This window comes from Lytechinus pictus, chromosome 2 (assembly GCF_037042905.1).
Source record: "Lytechinus pictus isolate F3 Inbred chromosome 2, Lp3.0, whole genome shotgun sequence".
Classification (NCBI taxonomy): domain Eukaryota; kingdom Metazoa; phylum Echinodermata; class Echinoidea; order Temnopleuroida; family Toxopneustidae; genus Lytechinus; species Lytechinus pictus.
Window position 1 is genome coordinate 45,297,088 of NC_087246.1, and position 12,913 is coordinate 45,310,000.

Genomic DNA, 12,913 nt, shown 5'->3' on the forward strand with positions numbered 1-12,913 from the left:
TGGGGGCTTTCACAATGTTTAAAGCACTTCATGTTGTCACCAATTTTCAGAAACCCTGAAGTTTATCCCTTTCCTTCTATCTCTAGATCTATTTTTGGAGTGGATGCATTTCGATCGTTTGTTTGGCGAGATTACAAGATAGGCGTCTATATGATGAGAAATCCTTCTGGAGATCACTATAGAGTGTCCAAGTTCACACGGAATGATTTCCTCATAGAAAGGGGTGATTCCTGAATCCTGAGGAACATAGATAAACTCTTTTGCCATATTTTCCTGAGAAGCTGAGAAGCATATATTGACTCTTCCCACCATATTTTGCTCCCTAATGCAGGCTCCACCCCCATGTCATGTCAGATAATTTAGAATCGATAGTTTGACATCTCTGTTGAATCAATGATGGACTGGTTCAACAGTCCTGCAAATGTTCGTGCATTTCAACTCCACCAGGGTGTCATTCAAGGTGCCAAAATAGGACTTCCTGCAATACACATCTTACAGTACATAGCCCCCTGGTGATGTTTTGCACCAAATAAAACAAGCCCCACCTGGATACGTTTCACATTTCTCACCTCCATGATGGCAGGTGACTTCTGATCAATAATACCCTAATGTGACCCTAAAAATCAATACATTTGCTTAACATTCTTCTCATAACTTTCAACACCGTTGAGATTAATGGCACTGCATCGAGAGGTACATGGACACAAACAACCATTTCCTGTAATTTTGCTGAACTCATCAGACTCAACAAGTCCATGTTCATGATTCTTCCACATGGATAACACATAGAGAAAGGCAGATGATATGATAAGAGAAACACCAGATGGCAGGAGGAGAGACTGAGGAAATGGGAGAAACAATGCAGATAAGGATGATAGAGAAGAGGGTGGAGATATGTGAAATAGAGTGGAAAAGAGGAGAAGACCGAGTGGAAGAGAGTTGGGAGATAAAGAAAACAAGACATATCAGAGGTACAGAAATAGATAGAGAGAGAGAGATACAGAGATATAGACAAACGTACGTGTACAAAATGATAGAATGAGGGCGGGGTGGAAGATCGAGCTGAGAGGAAGAGAAAACGAGATGAATTAGAGAAAGAGAGACAGAGACTAAGAGAGACAGAGAAGCAGAGACACACATACATGTACATGTGCAAGAAGATAGAAAAAAAGAGGAAAAGAAATAAATTTTCTCTTCCCATCCCCCTCCCATGTGGTTGTCTACTCCTACATCATTCAATAAGGTAGCTTTTTAAATGGCTGTAATTTGAAGAAAAAAAAGAAGGATCAATAAATGTAAAGACATATATAATGGAAATATCTGAATACATGTGCGCATGTATAGAAAAATGTGAAAGAGATGTGGTCTCTTTCTTCTTTTGTTTCTCCCCAACAACAAATAAACAAACAGCCCCAAACAAATGAAATCAGAGAATTCTTACATTTAAATGCCTAGGCCTACAAGTGCAAAAAAGTAACCAACGACTATAAAAACATAAACAGAGCTACAACACAGGGCTCTCCTGGAAAAATAAAGAGAAACTATGCAAATACTAAATAAGTCACAGAAATGAATGAATAACACAAGAAGATTATCTTCATCTACACTCCTACCAGGAAAATTGAGCCGAGAGCAAGAGTGAGCAGGAGAAGAAGAAAAAGGAAAAATCCAACACAATGTTGAAGTCTCGCAAGTCTCACACTCCAGATTAATGGGTAGGGCGGGACACACCATCAAGCGCATTCTCTTTGTCGGTGACTTAAAAGGCGGCGCCATCAAAGGCCACCGGAGTGAGAAACAGAAAGAGAGAGAAGAAAAAATGTTTGTGATGTACGACACAGATGTTCTCCATTAACAGCCATTACGTTCAGCTCAGGAATATGCCTATAATGAAATGCCACTCATCTTTCATATAATTATTGTTCTCCGCCCCTCTCGCTATTACAGAGTTGTATTTACTCGACGCTTCATCTGATATTTGAAATAAGAATACATGAGCCGAAAGTTTTGCCTGCAGATATGGAGTATGTGTGCAAAGCCGTACAATGCTCATGCACAATGTACATTACACGACTTTGAAATACTGTAAACTACTTGCTTTCATGACTTCCACTATATAAAGGCTTACAGCAATATCTGAGAGTATTACCAGCAATCCAAATTGTCCATGAATTCCCACTCTGTACAAAGTTAATTTGTACTAAAAATATTACACAGGGCCTATATAGGCCCTATTAAGTTTTACTCAAGTATGGTTTGGTGTTCAAGCTTAAAAAGGGTGAAAGCTCTTTATACATGCATCTTTTAGACAGATTATTCAAACTTTGTATGAAGGCATACATTTCAATACATATCGTCTACTCATATGGCTGCCACTAGTAGTGGTTTCAGTTTTTCAAGTTTGAATTGCGAAGACTACATGCACCTCATTCTTTTCGGCGGCCATACTGAATGGATTAGACTCGGCTGATGACAGACTCCTCTTCAGCGCAGAAGAAATCCACTGACAGCTTATTTCACTAAGAATACTTGGCTCTCACCAAATGCATTTTAAAGGGAAGTAGAAAACTATCAACCAACTATCATGTGGACAAAATCGAAAAATGGCACAAACATCAATGAACAATAATAAAGCATGTGTCAAGATATTGGATTTATAATAAAAATAGATACTGTATGAACTTGCATGTAGGCCCCAATTTCAATTGTGAGAATATATTGCTCAAAGTCATTTTAAATACTATATAGTATGCCCCTACCCGAATGGACAAAAAAATGCTGATTTTATTGAGCAGGCATACCTACATGTAGATTAGAGTACAAATAGGCAGATAAACTTGAAAGAAAGCACCCCCCCCCCCCCCTGAAAGAAGCAACAAGAGATCTATTCCTAATTTCTGAACCCGATTACCACTCTAAATGGGAAAAAGGAAGGCAGAAATGTTTGTAAAAAACAAAAAAATAAAAAAAGACATTCCTACTATAAATCAGCAAGGTCAAGTATTACATGCAGGCATATTATGGAATCGATAAGCCTCTGTACATGTACATGTACAGCACAAAGGAACAAAGCTTGCAGAATGAGAAATAAGCAATCCCCAATGTAAACAAAAATAGATGTACATAGGCCTATATACAGATGTAGGCCTACTTGTAATTACAACCAAGTGCAGCAAGTTAAGATAATTCACTGCCTATACACTATTACTATTACAGTACTAGTACAGCTACAGCAATAAGCTCCGTGGTATGTATTCTGACTAAGCACACAGATCTATACAAAAGGCTTTGCATTTGAAAGCCTTCTCTCACTCTCTCAGTTCTATGCACAGGTCAATTTTCGGACAGTCTTCGATATCCAGCATATTGCACAATTTTATTCATGCAGTTTGCAACACAACCAATTATGGGAATATATCCAAGAGAATGAATGGCATTAATAACATGGGACAAATTAAGGGACAAATTAATGGACAAAGGCGGCAGAGTGGCCAATATGATTTCGCTATAATTTAGGGGCATTACCCTGAATGAGGTAATTTGGCGAGGATCGCCGATAGCTAGCTAGCCTGCAGAAACATCAAATTCATTAATATGAAGTACAAGTTCTTGTACTGTAGTCTTGTACAAAATAACTAGTTGTAAATGAAGCAGAGAATTGTTAAGTGGTATGGCATGCAGTAAATTGCAAATAAATTCATTTTTGTAAAGAACACAATTCTTCTGTTTCCATCAATTGTTGAGGATTCAGTTCATGGTACACTGTGTATACTTTTGTGGGCATGTACACTTTTTTAAATCCTGAGTCAAAACACACAAACTCTACGGTATAATCCTCATTCTATTGTGCAAATTATTCATGTACTTAACAGAATTACAGATGATGATTGTATCAAAGAAAATAGGCCTACATGGTATACTACAGTACGTGTATGGGTACCGTTGCACTCCAGACATACATGGACACTGATAATGACCTGACTTCAGGGTGAAGGGTCATGGTCTTGCTTTCATATCCAGGTCATCTCAGGTTATTAAAGTTCCCAAGAGAGGTCTTCATCTATGCTTGGAAGTTGCAACAGTGGTGTAGCCCATCATTTGAAATGGAAATCCACTCTAGCATTCAGTTCATTATGTACATGTATGTATATACACATACACTCCAAAAATGTTTAGAACTGTACAGGACCTATTAACAATGAAGAAGGTTTAATGAGAATTAATCAAAGATTACAAATACAAAGTACATACTGTATGTACAAGCCAGATGAACTTCAAGTTATCTCCACCCCCCCCCCCCTTTATTTTTATGAAATAATACCCAATTTGATTCGGTGAAGAAAGTGTTTTTTTTTTTTCATTCAACAAAGTTTTTCCCATGGAAACCAGGATTTTGAGCAATTTGAACTCATTGAGAAACATTCTTTTGCATCATAGTACATGTATGTATCACACCAACTGCAGCATATGAATTGGTGTTGAATGTGTAGAATTCATGTACTTTATTTGGACTATTTCTCTTTCAATCAGGAAAAATATGTGCATCCTCACGATATCAATTGATGATGCATCTGAAATAACATTGTGGTATGGTGCAGTACACACAGGCCTGGCTTTATATGAAAAGGATAAACTCCACTTTGAGTGACACTGACAGCATCATATCTGGCTTCAGGCAAAGTACATATTTGACATAGAAATGTTGAGGGAAAGATGGGTAGTGGAATTTGACTGCTGTACAGTACTATACGGATATGAAATCAAGGAGGCATAGGCCTACACCTCCTTGATGAAATCTACATGAAAGGCTTGTACAGGTACATGTACATGTAGGCTATGTCTAAAACTGAGGAAAAATACAGTTGTGCATGCATCACCATGCACATGAAGCCACAGAGTGGCAGTCAGGATTTTGATGTACCCTCAAAGAATCAAAGTAATATACATGTACAAGATAAGTTCGTACACTAAGTCACTAACCATTTCCTGGTCTAACTAAATGAAATGGCAAAATACATTAATATCATCAGCATTGTACAAATCTGTATGACTTGTAGGCCTAAATTCAATGTTTGTGTATATATATATATGTACATGTACATGTATATGTGTGCACTATGTAGGTCCTGTAGCCACAATCATCCACCTACACCTTTCAGACAAACAATGGCCTTGAGGTATAATACCTCCAGTGTACTTCAGCCCAGGAAGACGTTGAGAGGTCACAGTTCAAGTACATTTGCAATCTTCTGAGATTAGAGTCGAGTCAAGTACCATCTTTTTTGCATTTCAACAATTTTCTTATCTCACTAATGGTTGAATGATACAAACATTGATTGATACACAAGTTGAGCAAGCCTTGTGCACTTGTTCAGCTGTACATGGTGTATGCCAGATTTTCAATTCGGGAATGTTCAGTATCACACAAAATATAAGCCTACATTACAGACTCAAATGTGAGGAAAAATTCAATTTTGAAATCTTTGCATTTCGGATATAAATTCACTTAACCTATTCCTACAGTATATGTAAATTATGGTCTCCACTCTCCAGCCTCATCATGGGAGAACTTTGCCCAGAAATACCCCAATAACAGTGGTAAACTAAAACAATAAATGTCCCTAAAATGCCGGAAATGGTCTATAACTATAATACAATGTAGCAACATTTGGTTGGTACATGTAACTAAAAAATTAGAATTGGGATTTTTTTTTTCTCAGAGCCCCCAATTTTTAAATCATGATAATAATGCCTTACTATGGAACTTTATGACACCAACAATATTTCAGGTGTCAAATTGACAGTTGATTGATCCCTTTCCATTTTGCTTGTGACAGATCTTTGGCAAGTACTTGTTGAAAAGCACTTGTTTAAATACAGAGAGTGGGAAATTCATAACGATTATAATAACATATTGGGATTATCTTGGCAGGCAGATATCTGGCGCTTTTCAGACTTGCTTAAAACTATGAACAGAAACTTCTTTACCACATGCAACTACTGACTCAGCATGCTAAACTCATCAATAATTTATTATACCAAAGCAGTTTGTACTGTTGTAAACAGATTTTATTTCAACTCAAGCTGCCTATAATTTACTGTCAGGTTGTAAGTGGGAGACAAGCTAAAGAAAATTAATATTGCTTAATTCAAAATGACAAAATATAGGCTGCAGTTCTTTAATTCAATCAACAAGAGTACTTCTTTTCATTTTTGCATGAAAGTACATGCACTTGTAACTAGCTACATGTTTTTGTTATCAGTCACTACATGTACATTGAAAAAGAAATCTATTTATAGATAAAAAGAATTCTCAGATACTAGTATTTTGATTTTGGGTGTGTCTCTGTTTTCTATTGCCTCCATACAAGTACAAATGTTGCTAGATACTTTTGTTTGCGAGTGTTTTTCATTAATTCCACAACATACGAATAGGCACACGAAACTGCATTACATATGACAAAGATGACTGTCTGACTTCAAAATGTAGGCACACTGTATGTAATAAATACCAAAACGCAAAAGAACTGGGAAACCTCAGGAATAAATGACGTTAAAAAAGGGCACTGCTTTGTCCAACTGTAATTATTATCAATTATATTTACCACTGTGCGAACTGTCATAGAATGAGCTTGATTCTACATGAATACTGACCAATCACTACACACTGCTGAGCTGTGCTAGAGCCTTGGGGTGTATCAATACATACCACTCACTGGCACTGGCATTGACCCTTTTCTTTGAAATTTGAATTCAATAGCCCTCCGCTCTTCTGCATACACCTGTATACAGTACATGCAGGTCTACTACATGTATATAGCTAACCACTCTCTTTTCCATGTGACTATACTTTTGAGAAGCACTTGGGTCACCTGAATATTTACAAAGGAATTGAGTAACGCTCTGACGTTTACTTGCCAATTTCATCAGTGAGTCTCCATTTAAATACCAAACTATGCTTGCACTATTAAAAGTTTGGTACCATACCAAGGAGTTACCAGCACCATACTAAAAACTCACCCTTTCCTTTTCAATTTGTCCTAGATGTACCACATGATTGTATGGGTGTGTATTCCCTGTACTTCTTTTTAAATATTTTGCAAGAATACATGTACATTCTTGACCAAAATTATTATTTTTGGGGGTGGGGGGGGGGGGGGGGGGAGGTGGGTGTATGTGTGTGGACACAGAGCAACATGTTTTTGATAGCCTCCCCTTCCAAGTTCCAGAAACATACATGTAGTATAATGCCAAATTAGATACTAACAGTGACATAATGTAGCTCAAATAATTACTCCTGGGGGTGTTTCACAAAGATTTAAGTATGACTTAGGGTCGCACTTAAATGCCTAGTTGCGTGCATTATAAAAGGCATGACCGCATGTTGCATATCATTTGCTGGTCGGCAACTCTCATGTACTTCGTGAAACACCACCCTGGTAATGCATTATAGTTTGCTGAATGGTAGCAGGTTTATACAAACAATAACAATTCTTTAAATCTCTTCCCTATTGACCACGACTGATGATAAGCTCTCAGAAGTACATAAAATCATCTACATTGTAGGATACATACGTACATGTAGGACTAACGTTAATAGTGCACATTCGTACAGAAAGAGTACACATATTTCAGTTCAACACATCAGTACATTATGGAACTTGGTAGTTCATTGCATTCATCACTGGGTTTGTCCTTCTTGTTCATGCCATGGCTGTATGGCCTGATCTCTACCACCCAGTACGATCTTGACTCACAATGAACGTGACCGGCCATGCACCCTGTGGAGCATGTGGAGACCTTGTTTCAGTCTCTCCGTTCACACTGTTATTCGAGGGGAGGGGAATTTCTTGAGCCTGGGAGAATACATTCTCCAATTTCATAATCTGAACCATTATACATGTACAATATGTAGGTGGTTTCAGACCACCTCGAAGTTCATCAGTTCCAGGTATTTTGGCAGTGTGAAAGCAAATTACGCGTAATCTCCCCGAAAGAAAATAACTGCTTAAGACATACTGTACTGTACACAGGGCCTTGTCTAAAGCCTACTGTGGCTCAGAGTTTAATTCCAAGATGTGGAGACAGTTTAAAGGGGGAGTGAACTGTGTGTGGTCTCTCATTGACTGTGTGTTATGAATACATAGTCTTAAAATATATGTTTTCAGATAGAGGAAAAAAATTGAAATATAATTGTATTCATATCTACATTGTATTGAGAAACTCAAATGTTTTGAGAGGAATAGTAATTGTTTTGCTACTTGGTAAGTTTGGTAACATAATTATTGCGGTATAAATGTATTGAGTAGTATCATCCCCTCCAGCGATAGTCTGAACTCTGGATCTCTTGCCTGTAATATGATCGCTGTTCATGGTAGGGGGCTAGCAAAGTACAGGGAGATCTCTGATTCTATAGATTAGTGAGAACTTGGAACACACAAATTTTACATTCTCTGTGTAGATTTGATGCAAAACCAAAGCGAACTGATGAATAATGTAGGCCCTACTTGTTTGTAAAAAATGAACAAAATGTGGTGCATCAGCATTACAACACATTGCACACATAATTACTATGAGAACAAAAAGAAATGTGGTGTGTCCTTCAAGAGCTAATATAAAGACAATGTAGGTGAAAAACTACTGTCAGTCAATGCTTTAATACTTCATTATTGGAAAAAATATCTAATTTGTTATTGTTGGACCTAACCCAAAATTGCTTTTCTTCCAAATGTAGAGTACGGGCTATGTGAAATTTTAACAATTATCAACATGAAAGATTCAACACTGACAATAGGCAAGAAAAGGTTAAATTTATGAAGATTTTTTAAATCTAATTCTGCAGGAATATCATAAATGTTGTATGAGCAAATCTAATCATTCTCTACAGGAGCAGATTGACTTCAGAAACACTTCTAAATCCACGTCCAATCAATGGGAATACACAATCTGGTGGTTTTTCAAATCATTAAAGCGGACCCTACTGATAAATGTAATTTCAAAACCTGTACATCAGTTTACCCGGGCTTAGTTTCTCAAAATCATCACAAGGTCTTGAACAGCCCACAGAAACAACTTTTACTTTTAGTTTTACATGGAAGACTCCATGTGTACTATACAAATAGCATAATAGAATGTTGACATTGCCAAGATTTTGTATTTTTCACGAAATATTGAATGTTCAATGGTGAAAATTCTATGAACTTACAGGTTGGCCATGGTGATTGTTTTTACAGCCTGGTATGTGGTCAGGTGACCCATCAGCTGTCCAAAGATGCTCCTCTGAATCTCGATACCTTGCATTGATACACCCTCTCAAGATGTAAGAATCACCTAAAACGGAACAAAGAATACACTTGTGTTAACCAGAATACACAGATAACTGGAAAGAGAAGTCTTTGCAGTGTATCTTTCATATTTTCAAGTTTTACTGATAATAAGGAGCTTATTTTGTTAAATATAAAGATATATATAAATATTATCTGCATTTGTCTTTTCAATACTTAATCATTCTTACTGCAATGTTTCAGATTATTTATATACATCACACAACTTCTCATAGCTCTTACGGTATTATTGTAGAATGCTTGAAATGCTCGAGTGCCTGATCAAGGAAGCCGTGCTAAAGCCGGGGTAATAATAACATTAATATTAGCAGAGACTGCTGGGAGAACAATTTTCAGAACTGAAGTGGCTACCCACGGTAAAATATGATGTTATTATTATTATTATTATTATTATATCATTAGAAAGAAATTTAAAGAATTATTAGATGTTCAACAAAGAGTAAATGTGGAACTTAATTTAAGATAACTAACCTTCTGGATTTTCTCTTCTTTTGTAACTCCAAGACCAGTCTGAAAAATATAACAAAATACTTTGCAAATTTCATTAACTACATGTACTATCAATATTCAAATCCTCAAATCAACAATATATCAAAATTAAATTGACTTGTTTGAGTAAAACAACATCAAACAAGCTGCTCACAGGCTGCAAATGTTCATACAAACATGTCATAAACGAAAGGATATAATACATCAAAGTGATCAAACAAAGCTAAGAGTAAAGACACAGGTCATTGACAATGTGCCAACCATGTCTGACAAAGTAAAAAATGTGACAAGATCTGTGTTTGATAAGAGAATACACAAGATAAACAAAGAGAACTAAATGAACAATATAACTAAACAGAATATAAATGGTTAAAAGCAAATTTAACAAATGTGATAGAAAAACATGTAGCCATTGTATACATGTAGATTGAATAGGAATTAAGCGAAACATATTACTCCGGGTTAATTAAGAACATTATTAAATTAATCAAAAGAAGTTAATGTCAAAAGAACTTGTGACTTCCAATGTGAAATTCAGCAATCGTTATTACTTATTAAGTTACATGTAAAAGAGAAATTGATATACATGAAGATACATGTAGGCCTACATTTGATACTCTCGAGATATTGCACACTATTTTGCAGATAAATTAGACTAATTAAAAAGTAACATAAAAATGGGAACAAAACTTAAGTAATTAAACAAACTTAAGAAAATATTTCAAACTGTTATGCTAAAAGAGCAGATCTTGCAACCATAATCATTAGAGTTTCATTTATTGCAAAGATTGTACTGATAAGAATTTGTAAGTTTAAACATAAAAATATTTATCATTGGTAGATTAAAGTGATTCAGATAATAACATTAAAGGAGAATGAAACCTTTGGAACAAGATAGCTTGTGTGAAAACAGAAAAATCAAAGAAACAGATCAACGAAAAATCAGACAAATTTATAATGAGAAAGTTATGAGCATTTGAATATTGCGATCACTAATGCTAGATAGAGATCCTCAAATTGGCACTGCGACAAAGATGTGTGATGTCACTTGTGAACAACTCTCCCCATTACTTTAGTATATACATGTATGTCACTTAAATTGCCTCTTTTATCACATCTGTCAGTAGATCATGTGTTCTTTCTATAGGAGGGCATGTAATACAGATTTTTAAAGAATACACCATGGATAAAGAGTTTGTATCACCAAAAGAAAAAGCAAAAGAGACATTTTGAGGGCATTTTATAGTCCATCAAAGGGAAAGTTGTTCACATGTGACATCACACATCCTTGTCGCATTGCCAATAGGAGGATCTCCATAGCATTAATGATTGCAATATTCAAATGCTCATAACTTTTTCATTTTTCAAATTTTTCTCAAACTTTTTTTGTTCTTATTCTTTGATTTTTCTGTTTCGACACAAGCCTACTTGTTCCAAAGGTTTCATTCCCCTTTAAGTGCTGGGTAAAAATGTGCCATCAATATTGCACAAAATATGAAGTTAAATATGACATTTGTGGATGAAAATCATGAAATTGCATTAAGATTAAAATAATAAACAATAGGCCTACATAATAATATAATAATAATAAACAATGGAGTGGAACACATTCATAAGTTCACTCACTATGCCCCTTTTAAAACCCAGGATTACCAACATTACTCTTCATTTAATAGTTAAAGGTATTTTTATAATTGTACGTACTAGGGAGTCCTAAAAGCTCTGCGGGTCTGAAAGTTATGCAGTGTGCACCACTCATCGCGCATGCAATTCAATGGCAAAATGCGCACACTGTGGAACTGTGACTCCCGTGTGACGAACGATTCCTCTTCAACTTTCTACAGAGCAGAGGCTGCAATTTAGTGCAATAAATCAATATCATAATGCATAGAAAACCTGTTTGGAATTTTAGAGAGCTCTATATTCACTTTACTTTCATATTTTCCTATAATTATAAATATGAACATATTTTAGAAATTTGAAGCACAGGAAATACTATTTCTTTGGCATGAAGCCATGATTAATTGAGTGTGTAGCTTTGCCTTTCAACCCCTTTTTCATTGGGCGGCGAAATGAAGAAGAGTTCGGAAAACATGGCGTGATTTTCGCTTTTTTAACTTTTACCGAGTTTTGTAATATTTTCTTCTGGTCAATAATCTTTAGTTTAGAATAGATCTATTTATCACAAATTAGGGTAAGACAATTCACTCAAAACAAATATTAAAATTGTCATAGTTTTTATTATGGTTTGTAAACAAGTTGAAGTTGTCTACAGACTACACTACGTAACAGTTACAGTGCTGCGCCCGCCTGCGGACTTAAAATTTTGTTAATTAATGTTAGGTCCCCCCCCCCCCATCCCATCAATGTTTGATGTTCATCCGCTCTAACTTAAGTTTCTTTTCTTGGTTTAGCTAAATTTATCCATCTTCACTCCCCAGACAGAGTTCAGACAGAGAGAGAGTGGCTAGCAAGCATCATCACAATTCGCGGCACCCTGGGCCTGGAGCTGGCACTCCACTGGCATCACGTCGACACTCCTGATCGAGCCAGTGCAGCGCCCGGGCGGCTGGCGGTCCGATCCTCGCGTAGCGTTGGTAGTGGCGTATCGCCTCGAGTAGCTCAGATTTAGAAAATGACCCGAGAAAAAAACACAGAAAACTTACTTGATCCTGGCCTACTTTGAGATTTTCCCATCCTTGACTACATCAGGATTTTGATAATCCATGCAAAATAAATCCAGTGCAGTGAAGAAATCGTTAAAATGCACAATTTTAGCGACACTTTTATCGGAGCAGAAAAGGGGAGCAGTGCAGCAGATGAAAGTTAGACGCTCGCACGACGCGCATATTATGATCGACTAGCGCGCGCGACGCTCGAGAGCTTGCTGTCGAGCTGGAGAAATGCACATAAAGGGGGGGGGGGGGGGGGTGAATGTTAGATATTGGTGATTAGATAATTTAGATGGATGAGTATTTGACAAAAAGAAATAAAAACAAAACCAAAAAATAATAAAACACGCTTAACTCCGTTTTCCCCCCATCACAGTGCACAACTCGGAAGGTTGGGTTGCATGTGAG

The 12,913-nt window shown here is 36.5% G+C and overlaps 1 protein-coding gene across 1 annotated transcript in view; it reads right to left on the reverse strand.

The window, feature by feature from the left end:
* Positions 1-12,687, reverse strand: part of LOC129254178 (protein naked cuticle homolog 2-like) — a 30,142-nt gene extending 17,455 nt beyond the window's left edge. Inside the window, exons 1-3 of the mRNA XM_064094898.1 lie at positions 12,500-12,687; positions 9,816-9,854; positions 9,206-9,330 (exon numbers count right to left, since the gene is read on the reverse strand). Coding sequence (XP_063950968.1) covers positions 9,206-9,330; positions 9,816-9,854; positions 12,500-12,530 — 195 coding nt within the window. The 5' untranslated portion in view covers positions 12,531-12,687. The remainder of the gene's footprint in view (positions 1-9,205; positions 9,331-9,815; positions 9,855-12,499) is intronic.
* Between the last annotated feature and the right edge of the window lie 226 nt (positions 12,688-12,913).